Source organism: Macaca nemestrina, chromosome 20, assembly GCF_043159975.1.
Source record: "Macaca nemestrina isolate mMacNem1 chromosome 20, mMacNem.hap1, whole genome shotgun sequence".
In the NCBI taxonomy this organism is placed as follows: domain Eukaryota; kingdom Metazoa; phylum Chordata; class Mammalia; order Primates; family Cercopithecidae; genus Macaca; species Macaca nemestrina.
Genome location: NC_092144.1, coordinates 66,310,191 through 66,331,061, shown reverse-complemented (window position 1 = coordinate 66,331,061; position 20,871 = coordinate 66,310,191). Strand labels below are relative to the sequence as shown.

The 20,871-nt window shown below is 47.4% G+C and overlaps 1 protein-coding gene across 1 annotated transcript in view; it reads right to left on the bottom strand.

Annotated features, from left to right (window-relative positions):
* Positions 1–6,077: 6,077 nt before the first annotated feature.
* LOC105488198 (NLR family pyrin domain containing 5) overlaps positions 6,078–20,871 on the bottom strand; it is a 70,906-nt gene continuing 56,112 nt past the window's right edge. Inside the window, exons 12-15 of the mRNA XM_071087969.1 lie at positions 18,851–19,021; positions 15,280–15,450; positions 9,780–9,950; positions 6,078–6,489 (exon numbers count right to left, since the gene is read on the bottom strand). Of these exons, the coding sequence (XP_070944070.1) occupies positions 6,357–6,489; positions 9,780–9,950; positions 15,280–15,450; positions 18,851–19,021 (646 nt within the window). The 3' untranslated portion in view covers positions 6,078–6,356. The remainder of the gene's footprint in view (positions 6,490–9,779; positions 9,951–15,279; positions 15,451–18,850; positions 19,022–20,871) is intronic.

Genomic DNA, 20,871 nt, shown 5'->3' with positions numbered 1-20,871 from the left:
GCTCACTGCAACCTCCGCCTCCCGAGTTCAAGTGATTCTGCTGCCTCAGCCTCCTGAGTACCTGGGATTACAGACACATGCTACCACCCTGGGCTAATTTTTGTATTTTTAGTAGAGATGGGGTTTCACCATGTTGGCCAGGCTGGTCTTGAACCCCTGACCTCAGGTGACCTGCCTGCCTCGGCCTCCTGAAGTCCTAGAAGTACAGGAATGAGCCACTGCACCCGTATTTTGTGTTTGGTTTTTTTTAATGAGACACTGTTTCACTCTGTCACTCAAGCTGGAGACCACAGTGGTACAATCTCGGTTCACTACAGCCTTGACCTACCAGGCTCAAGTGATCCTCCCACCTCAGCCTCCCAAGGGGCTGGGACTACAGGCATGTACCACCACACCTAGTTAATTTTTAGTAGTGATGGGGTTTCACCATGTTGCACAGGCTGGTCTCAAACTCCTGGGCTCAAGTGAGCCTCCAACTCAGCCTCCCTAAGTGCTGGGATTACAGGCATGAGCCACTGCACCCAGCCTGCATTCTTTTTTCATGGCCGAATAATATTTCATTGTGTGGATAGACCACATTTTGTTTACCCGTTTATCTGTTGATAGACACGTGGGTTGTCTGGACCTTTTGGCTGTTGTGAACAAGGATACCCTACTTCATCTCTTACCTTGGTCAGGTGCGGCCTACAGGTCATTAGGCAGCTTAAAGACGGGCTGTCTTTCAAATGCTGGCTCCTGGTCCAATCAGCTGCAATGGAGGCCAGCTGCTTGGGTCTGCGGCCTGAGCATTTCATCCAGGGCCCCGGATCAGTATAGTGACTCATAGTCATCTTGCAATTCTTAATTTTTGAACAAAGCACCCACATTGTCATTTTACACCTGGGCCTCCAGATTATCTTGGTTGATTCCATTTTGACAATGGGGAATAAAGCTAGAGGTAAAGAATAAACCTACATTCTTCGGTGTCTGCTAAGCAGCGGTCACCTCCAATAGAACCAAAACGTGGCTGATACCTTCTGAGCACTGCTGACACGGATTTCCTGCGAACCAGTCGTGTCCAGTGAGGGGAAGGGGAAGTCACTGGGTGTGCTGGTGAGGGAGGGTTTCATGCTTCACGTGGACCAGCAGGTCTCAGGAAGGTGCCCCGGTCACATCTGGCTGTGTCTGAAGACTCTTTTGGTTGTCACAACTGGGGGAGGGAAGGCACCTAGCAGGTAAAAGCAGGGACGTCACTGAACACCCTACAGCTCACAGGCGGGACCCCGATGTGGAAGTGGCTAACCCCACTGTCAGCGGTGCCTGCCGTGAGAAAATCCACAGCAGTGGGGATGGTGGGGAGGAGCCCGCCCTGCTCCCCGGAGGGTCTCAGGGAAGATGACGCTCTGCTGCCACCCAGCGGGCATCAGGGGAAACTCACCAGCAGCACAGGGAGTTGGTGTCCGACAGGGTTCACCGACCCAGGAAGCTTCTGCTCAGTGAGCTCAGGTGGACCTTCTGTGCCGTGCAGCTTAAAGCATCGGAGTTTGTGCGGCTCTACACACACCCCAGCTACAGAGCATGGCGGGCAGGTGGAGGTGAAGTCTCTATTGACTCACGGATGAGGAAAGGGTCCTTCTTCAGAGATGATGACAAGAGCCCAGATCAGCAGGGAGGCAGCGCTGCCACCTGTCCTACCCATGGTGTGATGCACCAGGCCGGTGTGGGGTCTGGGACTCACCACGGTTGCCCTCCAGGATCGTGTCCCTTGCCTTCCTGACGCTCTTCCCTCCCCGTGGTACAAATGTTAAAAAAGCTATGTAGGAAGGGGGATGTTTTCATTTTTCTCATTGTATGTCATGTCCTGAACTTGACGAGAAAACATCAGTGCAGAAAAGTGTTTTTCTCTCAGACCTCATAAAGATAGCTAGTCTAGAAAAACAGAATAGTCCTAGTCTCTTGCTAACCTGTCATTTTAGCTGTCAGACACCTGCAGTTCACATATTTGTCCACTAGAAAGTAATACATTTTAGGAGAACAGGGATCTTTGTCTTGCCCCATCAACCTGAGGGCAGTGGCCAGCACATAGGGTTTCTACAGACTAATCATTACTTCATCCTCTACTTTTGGAATTTAGAATAAGAAACAAGGAGTTGGGTAGAAGTCAAGGTGTCATCCCTATTCTTCAAAGTTTTGAGGCCAGGCTGGGTATTGTCGCTCACCCCTGTAATCCCAGCGCTTTGGGAGGATAAGGCGGGTGGATCGCCTGAGGTCAGGAGTTTGAGACCAGCCTGGCCAACATGGAGAAACCCCATTGCTACTAAAAATACAAAAATTAGCCAGGTGTGGTGGCATGCACCTGTAATCCCAGCTACTCGGGAGGCTGAGGCACGAGAATTGCTTGAACCTGGGAGACAGAGGTTGCAGTGAACCTAGATCTTACCATTGCACCCCAGCCTGGGTGATGAGAGCAAAACTGCCTTTAAAAAACAACAACAACAAAAACCCACCACACACACACACGACTGAGGCAGGTGGCCTGTATCTGTAGCTTCCTAGCACTCTGCTACAATCAGTCTTCTGCCCACCCATACCATCCAAAGCAAAGCTTGCTGCATGAAACAGGAAAGTGTGTACACATCTGGAGACAGGAAGCTTGTGAAGAGCACTTAGAAGGTTCACTTCCTCCCTCCTAGTCGTACCACATGGGTAACTCCGTCCTCCACCTTTGGAGATGGCCAAGAGGCTCAAGAGAAAGAAACTCTTTTCCAACAGGCAGCAGTGAGTAGAACACAGGTTTCTGCCAGTGTGGAGCACATCAGATTCTAGGCAGTTTCATGATCCTCCTCCTGGTGTTCCCACCTTGCCAGATCCCCTTCCCTCGAGTGTGGGATGGGCTTATAACTTACTTCTATTCAAACAGGATGCGGCAGGGTTGATGGAATCTAACTTCTGTGATGCCATGAGATTCTGTCTTGCTGAGCAACTGACTGTCTTGCTGGCTTTGAAGATGCAATCTGTCATATGGAGAAGGCCAAGCAGAAAAGAGCTGGGGATGGCCTGGGGCTGACAGTTGAGAAACCAAGGCCCTCAGTCCAGCAGCCTAAAAATAGATGCTCCTAGGACCTGCATGAACTTGGAAGAGGTCCTTGTCCCAGTTGGGTCTCAGATGAGACCACAGCCCTGGTCAACACCTTCACTGCAGCCTTGTGAGACCCTGAGACAGAGGATCCAGCTGAGTCATATCTGGACTCAAATGCTGAGATCATGAGTTTTAACTGCCGAGTTTGTGGTAATGTTGTAAACAGCAACAGATAACTAATACATGTAGGTAAATATTGATGGAGTGAATTCTCCAGCCACTTTAGAGTTGCTTTACAGAGGTTCAGCTCTTCTTGAAACTAATTCTATAGGGTAAGTACAATTTTTCCTACTTTACAGATAAATCAAAAGCCCATGGAAGTTGATCTTTGTATAGTGTCACAAAAGTCACTCAGAGCAGCCAGAATTTGAACACAGGTCAGCATCAAAAACTTGAAGCTGGGCACAGTGGCTCACACACCTGTAGTTGCAGCACTTTGGGAGGCTGAAGCAGGAGGATCACTTGAGCCCAAGAGTTCAAGACTAGCCTGAGCAAGATAGTGAGATGTTTCTAAAAAATAAAAATAAAACATTGTTTCTAAACTTAGCTTTTCCCTTTGACCTTCCCTTTGGCTGCAACTTTACATAGTGGGATATTTGTCACAGTTGGGGGTGGGGTAGCAGCAGTGCTCAAGATAATTGACCGGACACAGGAGGAGGACATTGTGTATTTTTAGCTATATATAAGGTGATAGACAAGACTAACACAGTAATGCTTTGTTAACACAAACATTAATGGTGGGGTTTTTTTTTTTTGAGACTGAGTCTTGCTCTGTTGCCCAGGCTGGAGTGCAGCAGCATGATCTCAGCTCACTGCAAGCTCCGCCTCCCAGGTTCACCCCATTCTCCTGCCTCAGCCTCCCAAGTAGCTGGGAATACAGGCGCCCACCACCACACCTGGCTAATTTTTTGTATTTTTAGTAGAGATGGGGTTTCACTGTGTTAGCCAGGATGATCTTGATCTCCTGACCTCGTGATCCACCCACCTTGGCCTCCCAAAGTGCTGGGATTACAGGTGTGAGCCACCCCGCCTGACCTCCTTGCCTTGTCTTTATGTTAGATGGATATGTGTCCCATGTGGGAGAAAAGGTATCCTGAAGACAGATATTCTGATTCTGAAGGGCTAACTTTTCCCCCACTACTCTACCCATTCACCTCATAACCCCCATCACATTGGTCCAATGTCTAAGTATTTAAATAAACACTCCCAGAACACACAAGTATTTAAAAAGTATTCCAGCAAAGGAACCATACATTGAAAATAATGCTTACAAGAACAAACGGCAGAGTTGACGTTTCTCCTATACCGATATAAACTTTACCAGCTCCATTGCAATGGGAGCAGAAAAGGGGGCATATGCCAGTCCCTGTCTAATATATGCTGACAGGGAATGATGCTAACACATTCCCCAGTTTGAAAGGGGTTGCTGGAGTTATAGATTTACACACAGTACAGTGAGTGGCTCATGGAAGGTGGTTGTATGGTAGAGGCAACATGTCAGTAAGTAGAATGAACCCCAGAAACGGATTTCCTGGGTCTGAATGGCAGCTCTGTTACTTACTGGCTGTGCATCCGTTGTTTTTTTTTTTTTTTTTTTGAGATGGAGTCTCACTCCGTCACTCAGGCTGGAGTGCAGTGGCACTGCAACCTCCACCTCCCGGGTTTGGGCGATTCTCCTGCCTCAGCCTCCCAAGTAGGTGAGATTACAGGCACGAGCCACCACACTGGGCTAATTTTTGTATTTTTGGTAGAGACGGGGTTTCACCGTGTTGGCCAAGTTGGTCTCAAACCACCAACCTCAGGTATTCTACCTGCCTCCGCCTCCCAAAGTGCTGGCATTACAGGTGTGAGCCACAGCGCCTGGCCTTGCTGTGCACTGTTTATTTTCTGTACCTCAATGTCCTCATCTGTAAGATGGAAGCAAGAAATATCCTTACCTCCAAGGTGTTGTAAAGACCAAATAAGTAATTCATACTGCTTAGGACAGGGCATGGTATACAGTAAGGGCTGTGTTAGATATCATCATTCATCATCGTCATCATGGATGAGAGAAATAAATACAATAAATAATAAGAAGCACATTTTGGCAAGAATGTAAGAGTTTTCCACTCTTCTAGGAATAGACCGACGGTTCTGTAGTCACGGTAATAAGTAACTACCTAGACAGGTTTAAATCCATTCAATGGATCCAAGACAACTTACCTCAGTGAACATGCTTCTTTACAAACCAACAGCTGCTCTTTGCATCGGAAATTCATCCGGTCGGGAAGGGATGCACTCTGATGAACCCACCTGTACCAATCAGCCTCACCTGAGTAACCACAGGCTACCTTATACCTTCAAGGTTCAGCCTCATTCTGTACCCTCCCCAAATTCCTGCCTACAAAGATCAGAAGTCTGCTTTACTCAGAGACTGTGATAGACCAAGTTTTCATTACACTAAGGAATAAATTAGACTTTATGTTTATCGTTCAGATATTGAGTGACAGTAACACCATCCTTTGGTATTCAGGTATGTGCTTTAAAAAACCAGTAATTAGTTGGCCAAGCGCAGTGGCTCACACCTGTAATCCCAGCACTTCGGGAGGCTGAGGTGGGCGGATCACAAGGTCAGGAGATTGAGACCATCCTGGCTAACACCGTGAAACCCCAATTCTACTAAAAATACAAAAAAATTAGCCAGGCGTGGTGGCGGGTGCCTGTAGTCCCAGCTACTCGGGAGGCTGAGGCAGGAGAGTGGCATGAACCCAGGAGGTGGAGCTTGCAGTGAGCGGAGATCACCCCACTGCGCTCCAGCCTGGGTGACAGAGCAAAACTGTCTCAAACAAAACAAAAAACAAAAAAACACCACTAGTTGTGGTACCCAAATTCAGGGGCTGCTTTTGAAGATCTAGGTCCTCCTAAACTCTCTGCTCCTAAACCATATCCTCACTAGTTAAGAAAACCACTACTTGACACCTTTTCCAAATGCTCTGTGTTTATTTCATTCCCTCTGTATGCTCTGAGGTAGGACTGACATTTCACAGATACTCAGTCCTATGACTTGAAGGTCTCCAGCCTTCAAATCCAGTAACCAAGGTATATTGAACAAAGAATCACTACCATTGAGGGCTTCATAAGAATCAGAAATCATTCTCCATCTTTGAGAAGGAACTCCCAGGGGCATGGCTTGCTCTGAGAAAACAGCATTTAAAGTTCCTCCATTAGATGGGTGTGAGTGGGGCAGGTTTCCGTATCTTCAGTTTTTCCACCAGTACCGGTCATCTTCATCAAAAGAATGCCAACTACCGTCAATTACAATTTGGGGCTTGAGCAGCTGCACTTCCTCCAGCAGCTTCTTTATTTGCACAGGGTACTGCCATTTCCACAGCCTGGGGAGACAGAGAGAGGACTAGCTACTGAGACGTTGCTTTCGACTCTTCTCCCTTCCTCAAAATTCCTGGAAGCCTCATCAAGGATCTCAAACCTTTTCTTGTACTCTTAAGGAACAGTAGTTAAAAGAGTTAAAGAAACCAATGACTAACAAATTCTTGAGTTTGCAGGATGGCAGACAATAAAAGAAACAGCTTGCTGAAACATTGAGACTCCCCCCCCCTCTACTTATGAAAGAACTGGCTGAAATCGGCTAGAAAAAGTATGGCAAGGCTAGAGTTTGCAGAGAATGAGCTTGCTGATGTCACAGCCTGAATTTCCACCAGGTTTTATACTAACTCTCCCTAAATTGGCACATGCAACCCATGAGGTAGCATGAATAGATAATTACACATGCCCAAGGACTTTCCAGACCTCCCCTTTTCTTCTAATCACCTACTAATCTCAGAATCTACTTCCTGAACCTTTTCTAATAGAAATACTGCCTTGAAGCCAGCATGGGGAGACAGATTTGAGCTTGACTCCTGTCTCCTTGTGAGCTGACCTGCAGTATAGGGCTTTTACTCCCCCTCAAATCTCCAATGTCACAGTACTGGCCTCTAGCACATTAGGCAGTGAGCCACTTTTGCTTGATAACAGTAGCATGTTCCCTATAGAATAAAAGTAATTCTCTGCCTGTAAAGAAACTTGGACAGGTCAGATACTACGCTGAGCTTTTAAAGGCACCTGCTCCTCACAACAGTCCTAAGATGCAGGCATGATCCTTCAGTCCATCCATGAATTCCTTCTTTAGAGTCTCTGTGTCAGGTCCTGTTACAGGGTTTGGGAAGGTACAGTAAGTTCTCCCTTAATGTCATTGATAGGTTCTTGGAAACAGTGACTTTAAGCAAAACTACTACAGCAGATTCTCAAAGAATGTCATTTTCTTCAGAGTCATTGTCATAACCAAGAGAAAACATTGGTTTCATTATATGTCATTTTGCTTAAAGTCAGTTTCTAAGAATGTATCCATGACATTAAATGAGGACTTCCCGTATAGGGATGGACAAGGCAAAGTTCCCACCCTTACCAAGCTTACAGTCTACTAGAGGAGAAATAAACATATTTAAATAGATACATAGCACCACCCCCATTTCACAGATGGGGAAACAGAGCCACAACAAGTCAATCAGTAAATCTAGGTCTGACTTCTATCCTACTTCAACTACTAAGTCCCAGTCACCACTGATCTTGTCAACTGCTATCATGCCTTGTAAGTCAAGGATACAAACACATTCTTTCAAAAGCACTGCATCTTTTCAGCTCATTTTGTCACTGTAACAGTTCTGACCACACCAAGACTCCCAGATTCATTGAGCCATGTTTCTCAACCCATCTTCCCCATCCTGTCTTCACTTTCCTCCTATGATTCCAGGGTCTACCACAGCCACTTTTGACTTCTTCCTGGTTATACCCATGTGCTAGAACTTGAACCCTGGATAAACTCAACTGCCATCAGCTGGACCATACTGGGGAAAACAGTTACTCAACTGAGAAATTTTCTATTGATTATAAATATAGCACAAGGAGGTCGGGCGTGGTGGCTCATGCCTGTCATTCAGAACTTTGGGAGTCTGAGGCTGGTGGATCATATGAGGTCAGGAGTTTGAGATCAGCCTGGCCAACATGGTGAAAACCTGTCTCTACTAAAAATGTAGAAATTAGCCAGGTGTGGTGGCACATAACTATAATCTCCACCATTCGGGAGGCTGAGGCAGGAGAATTGCTTGAACCCGGGAGGTGGAGGTTGCAGTGAGCTAAGATCGCATCACCACACTCCAGCCTGGGCAACAGAGTGAGACTTCATCTCAAAAAACTTGAAGTAAAATACATAAATACACCACAACCAACCTCAAATGGGCTATCAATGCTGCCAGCTATGTATTTCTCAAGATTTTACTCCCTTCAAGTACAACTGTGTTCCTTCATGCTCAGGGATATCTCTGAACTCCTGTTTGTCTATGAATATGAGGTCCTAAATGACAAATGCGTTTTCTACCACTAAACACTGAAGACATCAATGAACTGTCACTTTCTTATGAAAGAAACTACTAGTCTTAAGAGATGGTCCTGAAGAACTTCTGTGAACTCCATCAACTCAGCCTTCTAGACTTGTACAAGGAGTAAGAGGGGAGGCTGAAATGTTGTATGTGAGCTACTGAAGAAATTTTCTGCTAGGTGAATTTGTTCAGTGGTGTTAAGTACACTCACATGGCTGTGCAACCATCACCGCAACCATCACCACAACCATCTATCACCAGAATTCTTCATCTTGCAAAACAAACTCTGCACCTGTTACACAACTCCCCAACCTCTCACCCCAATCCTTTGGAAATCACCATTCTGTTTCTATGAATTTCACTCTTCTACGTACCTCATAGAGGTAGAATCCTACAGTATTTGTCTTTTTAGGACTGGCTTATTCTACTTGGCATGTCAAGATTCCATCATGTAGCATGTGTCAGAATTTTCTTTTTTTTTTTTTTTTGAAACAGAGTCTTGCTCTGTCACCTAGGCTGGAGTGCAGTGGCTGGATCTCAGCTCACTGCAAGCTCCGCCTCCCGGGTTCACGCCATTCTCCTGCCTCAGCCTCCCGAGTAGCTGGGATTACAGGCGCCCGCCACCTCACCTGGCTAGTTTTTTGTATTTTTTAGTAGAGACGGGGTTTTACCATGTTATCCAGGATGGTCTCGATCTCCTGACCTCGTGATCCACCCATCTCAGCCTCCCAAAGTGCTGGGATTACAGGCTTCAGCCACCGCACCCAGCCAGAATTTTCCTTTTAAGGCTGAATACAATTCCATCATAGGTATATACCACATTCTGTTTATCCTTTCATCCATGAATGCCCTGGGTTACTTCCACCTCTTGGCCGTTATTGTGAATTATGCCGCTATGAACATGGGTGTGAAATCTGAGATCTTGCTTTTAATTCTTTTGGGTATATACTCAGAAGATTGCTGGATCACACAGCAATTCTAGTTTTTCAGCATAAACATTTATAATGTTCTGTACCCTTTCCAACACACCCAGAAGCTCCATGATATTAGAACCTGGCCTCTACCTCCCGTATTCCTGTATCTCCAGCATCCAGCATGGTACTCAGAATGTACTGGTCACTCGCCAACAGAGTAAAATCTGGCTGCTCAAGCCATGACCTCAACTTTTCCCCTAAACTGCTTCTCCACCAGCTAACAAGCCTGGAACAGAAACAGGTCTGTGTTTCAGAAGGCAATTGCTGGGGACTTACCCAATTATTTGTAGGTTAGACGTGGGACAGGCAAAGGCTGAACATAGCTTCATCATTCCTTCGGGACTGAAGTTATTCTGTACCAGGTTTAGACTGGTCAGGTGCCGGTTGCAAGAAAGGGCCAAGGAGAGTGCCTCACAGCAATCAGAAGTCAATCCACATGCCTTCAACCTGCAGGGTCAGGACACCCAGGAAATAACCCCAAAGATCAATGATGGATCCTTCGTTCAACCCGTACGAATTTCACCTTGATACTTTTCCTTTGGGAAAAAAAACAAAGTGGTGGGCTCTGCCTCCCAGTTTCTGGTTTAGTTGTTCTGATGAAAGACCCAAATATTTGGGGGTTTTGTTTTGTTTTGTTTTTTTTGAGATGGTGTTTCGCTCTTGTTGCCCAGGCTGGAGTGCAGTGGTGTAATCTCGACTCCCTGCAACCTCCACCTCTGGGGTTCAAGTGATTCTCCTGCCTCAGCCTCCCGAGTAGCTGGGATTACAGGCACATGCCACCAAGCCTGGCTACTTTTTTGTGTTTTTAGTAGAAACAGGGTTTCATCATGTTGGCCAGGCTGGTCTTGAACTCCTGACCTCAGATGATCCACCTGCCTCGGCCTCCCAAAGTGCTGGAATCACAGGTGTGAGCCACCGCACCCGGCCAAATATTTGCATTTCTAACGAGTTCCCAGGTGAAGCAACCGTGCTTGGTTCTCACTTTGAGAAATGGCGGGTAACTCAATTTATAGTTGTGGAAGACAATGAAAGAAAGGCTGAGCATGCCTGTCGCGAGGGAACATAACAAGGAACACAGACCTGCAGAGAAAGCAACACAGCACCTGAAGAAAGGTGAGAAGGCAGGAAGGACACTGACAAATGCACGGATATAAAAAATCACCCCTACACTGTGCTTGTGGAAAGAAGGGGACACATTTGAGAAACAAAGATGACTAGATGGCCAGAGCAGAGCCACAGACAGTGGTGAAAGTAGAGGCTGAGCACGTAGGTCATACGAAGGGTTTAGAATTTCACCTTAAGAGCAACAGAAAGCCAAGGGACCTCATTAAATAATGGCATTATATAGGAGTGTTCTCCTATTTTGAGGGGAGCACGCTGGTTATTTTGGGGCAGGATGTCAAAATCCGTAAGTTGCTGTGAAATAGTTCACCTGAGGCCAGGCACGGTGGCTCAAGCCTGTAATCCCAGCACTTTGAGAGGCCGAGATGGGCGGATCACAAGGTCAGGAGATTGAGACCATCCTGGCTAACACGGCGAAACCCGTTCTCTACTAAAAAATACGAAAAAAAAAAAAAAAAAGCTAGCCGGGTGAGGTGGCGGGCGCCTGTAGTCCCAGCTACTCGGGAGGCTGAGGCAGGAGAATGGCATAAACCTGGGAGGCGGAGCTTACAGTGAGCCGAGATCACGCCACTGCACTCCAGCCTGGGTGACACAGCAAGACTCCTTCTCAAAAAAAAAAAAAAAAAAAAAAAAATAGTTCACCAGATATACTAAAATACTAACCATTGTTTAAATTAGGTGGTAGCTATATAGGTTTTACACGTCCTAATCATTCTAGATTGTGCATTTTGGATTTTTTTTTTTTTTTTTTTTTTTTTTTTTTTTTTTGAGACTGAGTCTTGCTCTAACACTCAGGCTGGGGTGCAGTGGCATGATCTCGGCTCACGGCAACCTCCACCTTCTCAGTTCAAGCGATTCTCCTGACTCAGCCTCCTGAGTAGCTGGATTACAGGAGCCCGCCTGTGTTTTTAGCAGAGATGGGGTTTCATCATGTTGGCCAGTCTGTTCTCAAACTCCTGACCTCAAGTGATCCACCGGCCTCAGCCTCCCAAAGTGCTGGGATTACAGGCATGAGCCACCGCACCCAGCCAGAGTTCTTATGATAGAATAAAAAGCTAATGAGATGCAGCTCAAGTTATTTTAGCCACCTATGGCTAGATGGTGAGATTAGATTGTTTTTCATTTTGCTTTTAAAATAATATCTGAGCATTTATAAAGACAAAACATCCAGTAGGGAGGCTGAGGATAGATGCAAGGGGGAGGTATATCCGTGATGGTGAAAGGTACTGCACACAAATGACTGTGGGATTCCCAACGTAGAGGAAACTAACCTCTGATTAACATGGGTCTAACTAACTACTGCAGGGATACTTTTGTTTTTTTGAAATGGAGTCTCACTCTGTTGCCCAGGCTGGAGTGCAGCGGTATGATCTCAGTTCATTGCAACCTCTACCTCCCGGGTTCCAGCGATTCTCCTGCCTCAGCCTCCCGAGTAGCTGGGATTACAGGTGCCCGCCACCAAGCCTGGCTAACTTTTGTATTTTTAGTAGACATGGGGTTTTGTCATGTTGGTCACACTGGTCTCGAACTCCTGACTTCAGGTGATCCAACCCCCTTGGCCTCCCACGGTGCTTGGATGACAGGCATGAACCACCACGCCCGGCCATGATTTATTGTGGGTAAATAAAGACATAGGGAAACCCTGTCTCTACTAAAAATACAAAAATTAGCCGGGCATGGTAGTGGGTGCCTGTAGTCCCAGCTACTCAGGAGGCTGAGGCAGGAGAATCGCTTGAACCCGGGAGGTGGAGGTTGCAGTGAGCTGAGACCATGCCACTGCACTCCAGACTGGGTGACAGAGCTAGACTCTGTCTCAAAAAAAAAAAAAAAAAAAAAAGTAGTGCTGGTATATGCCACAACATGGATGAGCCTTGAAAACGAAGAAGCCAACCACAGAAGGTCACATGGTATATAATTCCATTTGTATAAAATACCCAAAATAGTCAAATTCATACAGAAAGTAGAGAGGTTGCCAGGGCTAGAGGGAATGGGAAATAGAAGGGGGACAGCTAAATGGGTACAGGATATTCTTCTGGGGCGATGGAAATAGTCTGGAAGCTAGTAGAGGTGGCTGCACCGCACTGTGAACTGCTCTGGAATGGAATGTTTGCTACTACGTGTGAGCACTGACCATCCACTAGTCTTGTATGTATGCTGCTTGTAACTCTCCGTGGCACCGGGGGCGGGTCACATTCCTATTGTGTTAAGAGGCTTTAATCTGGGCACCCCACAAACTTTTTTTTTTTTTTTGGCACGACAGAGTCTCTCTCTGTCACCCAAACTGGAGCACAGTGGCACGATCTCAGCTCACTGCAACCTCCACCTTCCAAGTTCAAGCCTCAGCCTCCCGAGTCGCTGGGACTACAGGCACCCGCCACCACACCCAGCTGTGTGTACTGGTGCAGATCAAAGTTGGCTTCTTGAGAGAAGGTTGAGGGCTTTCAAAGTAAATGGTTTTATATTATTTGCAGGGATGGGGGTCGTTTGTTAAGCATCCAGAAGAACAAGGTAGGTGCACACGTCTCCAGGGAATGAAATTGTTGTGAAATTGTCTCAGGTAGTAGGGAAAATGAGTGGACCAGATGACTAATGCTGGGAAAACAAGTTTATATCCATGACCCGATTGCACAGGACAGCAACTCGCCACGGCCTGTTTTGATCCTGCGATTCTCAGCTACCGAACAGCAGGTGCCGAGAGGGTGGAGAATGCGGTTCAGTGAAGCTTGGAGTGTTTGTAGGTGGACACACCCAAGAACAAAAGGCTAAGCCAAGAACAGAAGGCTAAGGGAGAGACTACATTTAAAAGAAAAACAGGCTGGGCGCGGTGGCTCATGCCTGTCATCCCAGCACTTTGGGAGGCTGAGGTGGGCGGATCACGAGGTCAGGAGATTGAGACCTTCCTGGCTAACACGGTGAAACCCCATCTCTACTAAAAATACAAAAATTAGCCGGGCGCGGTGGCGGGCGCCTGTAGTCCCAGCTACTCGGGAGGCTGAGGCAGGAGAATGGCGTGAACCCGGGATGTGGAGCTTGCAGTGAGCTGAGATCGCGCCACTGCACTCCAGCCTGGGCGACAGAGCGAGACTCCGTCTCAAAAAAAAAAAGGAAGGGGCATGACCACACAGAAAGAAGTTGAGGGGACAGAATCAAAGCGTGGTGAACTCGAACAATGCGTGACTTCAAGAAGGAAAGGGATCCCGGCCAGGCGCGGTGGCTCACGCCTGTCATCCCAGCACTTGGGAGGCTGAGGCTGGCGGATCACTTGAGGTCAGAAGTTTAAAAGCAGCCTGGCTAACATGGTGAAACCTCGTCTCTACTACATGTATTAAAAAAAATTAGCCGGGCGTGGTGACAGGCGCCTGTAGCCCCAGCTACTCAGGAGGCTGAGGCTTGAACCTGGAAGGTGGAGGTTGCAGTGAGCTGAGATCGTGCCACTGCACTCCAGCCTGGGTGACAGAGAGAGACTCTGTCGCAAAAAAAAAAAAAAAAAAAAAAAAAAAAAAAAAAAAAAGTTGGGGGGTTGCCCAGATTAAAGCGTCTTAACACAATAGGAAGGTGAGCCCCACCCTGGCCGGTGCCATGGAGTTATAAGCAGCATACATACAAGACTAGTGGATGGTCAGTGCTCACACGTGATAAACATTCCATTTTAGAGTAGTTCACAGTGCGGTGCAGCCACCTCTACTAGCTTCCAGACTATTTCCATCGCCCCAGAAGGAAACGCCAGACCCATTTAGCTGTCCCCACTTCTATTTCCCATTCCCTCTAGCCCTGGCAACCTCTCTACTTTCTGTATGAATTTGACTATTTTATACAAATGGAATTATACACCATGTGACCTTTTGTGGCTGGCTTGTTTTCAAGGCTCATCCATGTGGTGGCACGTAGCAGGACTTCCTTTTTTTTTTGAGACGGAGTCTAGCTCTGTCACCCAGTCTGGAGTGCAGTGGCATGGTCTCAGCTCACTGCAACCTCCACCTCCCGGGTTCAAGCGATTCTCCTACTTCAGCCTCCTGAGTAGCTCGGATTACAGGCACATACCACCACGCCCGGCTAATTTTTGTATTTTTAGTAGAGACAGGGTTTCCCTATGTTGGTCCAGCTGGTCTTGAACTCCTGACCTCAAGTGATCCACCCGCCTCGGCCTCCCAAAGTGCTGGGGTTACAGGCGTGAGCCACCGCGCCCGGCCTCAGCACTTTCCTTTTTACGGCTGAACCACGGTCCACCATACTGGAGCTCTGTCTTAAGCTCCCGGGTGGTTCTGATGCTCAAAGAAGTTTTAAGGACCACTCAGGTCATCACTTGCTTTCTGCCCGTCTTTGTCTCTAGACTGTTCACACTATAGCACCAAGGTCTTTTCACTTCCATACTTCTGCCACTTAGCACCAGGACTAGCACACAGGGGTCGTTCAATGGGCAGCTGAGGATTTTCTACCTCCAGACCTTGTTCCCAAGCATTTGCCACTTCCTCCGTCTCATCCGTAGGAGCCGAGCTAGAACTCACACCCAGATCTGTGGTGCTGCAAAGGTTGTCCTCCATCTAACTTGATGGACTTACGGAAACCAGATCATCATCGTTGTTCAAGCAACCTCACGCTGGGGTCCCCCCGCTCCTCCCAGCCCGGCCCGCAAACAGGCGCCCCAGGAAGTTACCCGAGTCTCGTCAGAACGCTCTTCTTTTGCTTCAGTCCCTCGCACAGCGCAGCGACCCCACCGTCACCCAGGGCGTTGTCCGTGAGGTCCAGGCTCTTCAGGTGTCTGCTCCTTGAGATCACACAGGACAGACTCTCACAGCACGCGGCGGTGAGATGACACTTCACCAACCTGCACGAGGTGGGAAAGAGAGCCGGTCTGCTTCTCTCCAGGAAAGTGAAGCAGCGGGAGAAGGTTCAGCAGCATCAGCTGCAGTTTCCTTTATTCCTTCCTGACGGGCCACTGTTCTGTCCACTCCTGTGAACGGCTTAAACCACGTGGTATCCGTTGGCTCCAGAGAGGGACGACAGCAGAGGGCGGGGAAGTGTCTGGTGTGATTGAAGGTATCTTTTTCTTTTAATTAATTATTATTTTTTTTTTGGAGAAGGAGTTTTGCTCTTGTCGCCCAAGCTGGAGGGCAATGGCGTGATCTCGGCTCACTGCAACCTCCACCTCCCGGGTTCAAGCTATTCTCCCTGCCTCAGCCTCCCGAGTAGCTGGGATTACAGGCATGCGCCACTATGCCCGGCAAATTTTGTATTTTTAGTAGAGACTGGGTTTCTCCATGTTGGTAATGCTGGTCTCAAACTCCCAACCTCAGGTAAGCTGCTCACCTCGGCCTCCCAAAGTGCTGGGATTACAGGTGTGAGCCACCGTGCCTGGCTTATTTTGTATTTTTTCAAGACAAAGTCTCACTCTGTTGCCCAGGCTGGAGTGCAGTGGCACGATCTCAGCTCACTGCAACCTCCACCTCCTGGGTTCAAGTGATTCTCCTGCCTCAGCCTCCCGAGTAGCAGGGATTACAGGCGCCTGCCACCACATCCGGCCCGGCTGAAGGTATCTTTAAAAGAAATGAGCACATCAGAGTTTGCTTCCACTTGGAGATGAGGTCAAGATTCTCCATGGGGGAGGAGGAGGGAAATGCAGGGAGGAGGAGAAATTGGAGAGCCTCTGACAGAGCCTCTGACAGAGCCGCGACAGAGAGAAAAGGGGACGGAAGTTACTGAAATGCTGATAGGTCTAGAATCCAAAAAGGGAAGTTTTGTGCTTGTATTCCTAGGAAAAATGGGGAAAATGGGGAAGATGGGGTGGGTAGCCCCCAAAATAACATCTGAATGGTTTATCGCAGGAGAAATGACTGAAACGGCCTCCAAGTCTCTTTAGCTTGGGAGGCTAAGGGTAGAATGATAGCACTGGGGCTGGGAGGGTCCATCTTCAGGAGCCATCAGGTCAAGAATAAAGAGGGATGCAGCCGGGTGCAGTGGCTCACTCACACCTGTAATCCCAGCACTTTGGGAGGCTGAGGTGGGTGGATCACCTGAGGTCAGGAGTTCGAGACCAGCCTGGCCAACATGGTGAAACCCCATCTCTACTAAAAATACAAAAAATCAGTTGGGCATGGTGACAGGTGCCTATAATCCAAGCTACTTGGGAGGCTGAGGCAGGAGAATTGCTTGAACCCGGGAGACGGAGGCTGCAGGGAGCTGAGATTATGCCATTGCATCCAGCCTGGGCAACAAGAGCAAAACTCTGTCTCAAAAAAACAAAAACAAAACACAAAACACACCAAAACTAAACCAAACACAAACACAAACAAAACAACAATAAAAACAAAAAAAACAAAACAAAAAAACCAGATGCAGTTGTGAGGGCCAACCCTTGAAGGTCAGGTGGGGGTGACCCAGTCTTTGGTGCCAGCATGGATAAATGGTGATGGAGAGACCCAGATAACCTCCCAGCACTTAAATGCCATCTCAAAAAAAAATGTCTCTAATTGACTAAGATTCTACATCATGCAGAAGTAGGACTTGAAACAACTCAAACAAATGGTGGAATTAATACTTGGGGGCACTCAGAAGTTTGTGAACTGGAATCCACACCAAAGTCCTTTCTTTTATTCTTGGGAAGAGAGAGATCTCAAAACGATACCTCACTCATGGACCATTAATCCTACCTTTGTAACGAAAATGCAGATGCTACCAAGTACACAAAGGTTTAGAATGAAATCATTTATGCTCATGATGGCAACACTAGATATAAGGTACGTGTCCAGCTTTAGGAGACTTTTAAAGTTTAGGAGATTTTTTGGTTTTTTTTTTTTTTTGAGACGGAGTCTCGCTCTGTCGCCCAGGCTGGAGTGCAGTGGTGCCATCTCGGCTCACTGCAAGCTCCGCCTCCCGGGTTCCAGGTTCATGCCATTCTCCTGCCTCAGCCTCCTGAGTAGCTGGACTACAGGTGACTGCCACCATGCCCGGCTTTTATTTTTATTTTTTTGGTATTTTTAGTAGAGACACGGTTTCACCGTGCTAGCCAGGATTGTCTCAATCTCCTGACCTTGTGATCTACCCACCTTGGCCTACCAAAGTGCTGAGATTACAGGCATGAGCCACTGCATCCGGCCAGAGATTTTTAAAGAATATATCATTCAATGGAATACCGCACCGTACTTCGTTTATTATAATAGACATATCCTCAGATGCAATGTGAGACCAGTGCCAAAAGTTTTGGTTTCTTGGGAGTTCTAGTTCTCCACTGGATATGATGGGGGGTGGTGAGACTACATGAGGTTAGATATACAAAATATTTAGTGCTCTGCCCGCCACATGTTAAGAATGCATTAAGTGCTTGGCAGGGTGCAGTGGCTCACACCTGTAATCCCAGCACTTTGGGAGGCCAGAGCAGGTGGATTGCCTGAGGTCAGGAGTTCGAGACCAGCCTGGCCAACATGGTGAAACTCTATCTCTACTAAAAGTACAGAAATTAGCCGGGCATGGCAGCACATGCCTGTAATCCCAGCTACTCAGGAGGCCGAGGCAGGAGAATTGCTTGAATCCCGTATGCGGAGGTTGCAGTGAGCTGAGATCATGCCACTGCATTCCAGCCTGGGCAACAGAGCAGGAGTCAATAAATAAATAAATAAATAAATAAATAAATAAAAGAATGCATTAAGTTGCATTAAGTGCCGACTACTATGATCCTTTCTTTGTAAACCATCAAATGCACGTTTGCATCTAGGAAGAAAGAACCCCAGAAGACATTCAAACCACCAACAGGGATGACTGCATAGTTGTGAGACTGAAGACTGATTTTTGCTCACTGAGCTCTTTTACTTTTTCCAAAGTCTGTTTAATGACGGGATATTCCTCTTCAATAGAAACATTTCCACAAAGGGTGAAGACATTTGAGCCCCAGAGGGAAAGAGATTAAGAGACAAGCACTCTCCCTTCTCCATATAGATAAATAACTGAAGATGAACTTAGGGCAAGATGCCTTCCTCTGAGGAACAGACAATGTTTAGGGACCAAGGGTGACTCAGAACTCATGGTTCCTCCCATGAGGCTCCATCGGCCCTTCCTGTGCTCATCGTGGTGTTCACACCTCAACTTACCTAGGGTGCCGTCAGAAGAACGAGTGTCAGAGCTCACCCTGAAAGCAGTTTGTGGTTCCAGTCTCCCTGCTCCTATCTCTTGACCTTTCAGGAACTCCAGACCCCCGTATGATAGAGTTGACCCAACACCCATGGGAAACTCACTCCAGGTCCTGGAGATGACAAGATGGTTCTCTCATGACCTCGCACAGAAGCTTCATGCCGTTGTCTTCCACAGGGTTCACGCTAAGGCTCAGGTGCGTCAGCCACGCGTTACCCATCAGCGCAAGTGCAAGAAAACCACAGCCAGCCGTGTCCAGGTTGCACCGATTCAGCCTGTGGGCGCACACACGGGAAAGAAGATCGGGACACTCATTCTCCCGCATGACCTCAAGTGAGCTGCTGCTCTGCTCCCAGGTCCAGTCTGCTTCTGTGTAGGAGGGGTCATATTTGTTTTCTTTTTCTTTTTCTTTTTTTTTGAGGAGTCTTGCTCTGTTACCTAGGCTGGAGTGCAGTGGGGCAAGCTCTCAGTTCACTGCAGCCTCCGCCTCCTGGGCACAATCAATTCTGCTGTCTCAGCCTCCCGAGTAGCTGGGATTACAGGCATGCGCCACCACGCCCGGCTAGCTTTTGTATTTTTAGTAGAGTTGGGGTTTTACGATATTGATCAGGATGGTCTCGAACTCCCAACCTTGTGATCCGCCCCACCTCGGCCTACCCAAAGTGCTGGGATTACAGGCGTGAGCCACTGTGCCCGGCCAGGTTAAGATCTTCCCTCTGACAGAACCTACCCAAATGAGAAGGAACCGGAAAACCAACTCTGGTAATATGACAAAACAAGGCTGTTTAACCTCCCCCCAAAATCACACTAGTTCACCAGCAATGGATCCAAACCAAGACGACATCCTTGATTTTCCTGAAAAAGAATTCAAGAGGTTAGTTATTAAGCTAATCAGGGAGGGATTAGAGAAATGTGAAGCCCAATGCAAGGAAATCTGAAATATGATACAGGCGAAGGAAGAAGTATTTAAGGAAATAGCTTAAAGAAAAAACAATAAAAAATCAGGAATCTTTGGACAATTTTTTTTTTTTTTTTTTTTGAGACAGAGTTTTGCTCTGTCGCCCAGGCTGGAGTGCAGTGGCATGATCTCGGCTCACTGCAAGCTCCACCTCCTGGGTTCATGCCATTCTCCTGCCTCAGCCTCCGGAGTAGCTGGGACTATATGCACCCACCACCGCACCCGGCTAATTTTTTGTATTTTTAGTAGACACGGGGTTTCACCATGGTCTTGATCCCCTGACCTCGTGATCCGCCCCTGCCTCGGCCTCCCAAAGTGTTGGGATTACAGGCATGAACCACCTCGCCCGGCCTGGACACATTTTTAGAAATGCAAAATGCTCTGGAAAGTCTCAGCAATAGAATTGAACAAGTAGAAGAAAGAAATTCAGGCTGGGCACTGTGGCTCATACCTGTAATCCCAGCAGCACTTTGGGAGGCCAAAGCTGGAGGATCACCAGGTCAAGAGATTGAGACCATCCTGGCCAACAGGGTGAAACCCTATCTCTACTAAAAATACAGGCTGGGCGCGGTGGCTCACGCCTGTAATCACAGCACTTTGGGTGACTGAGGCAGGTGGGTCACCTGAGGTTGGAAGTTCGAGACCAGCTTGACCAACATGGAGAAACCCCATCTCTACTAAAAATACGAAAAATTAGCCAGGCGTGGTGGTGCATGCCTGTAATCCCAGCTACTCGGGAGGCCGAGGCAGGAGAATTGCTTGAACCCAGGAGGCGGAGGTTGCAGTGAGCCGAGATCGCGCCATTGCACTCCAGCATGGGCAGCAAAAGTAAAACTCCATCTCAAAAATAAATAAATAAAATAAAAAATAAGTTAGCTGGATGTGGTGGCATGCACCTGTAGTCCCAGCTACTTGGGAGGCTGAGGCAGGAGAATAGCTTGAGCCCAGCAGGCAGAGGTTGGAGTGAGCTGAGATCCTACCACTGCACTCCAGCCTGGGTGACAGAGCGAGACTCTGTCTCAAAAAAAAAAAAAAAAAAAAAAAAAAAAAAAAAAAAATTCAGAGCTTGAAGTCAAGGTCTTTGAATCAATCCAATCCAACAAAGACAAAGAAAAAAAGAATAAGAAAATATGAACAAAGCCTCCAAGAAGTCTGGGATTATGTTAA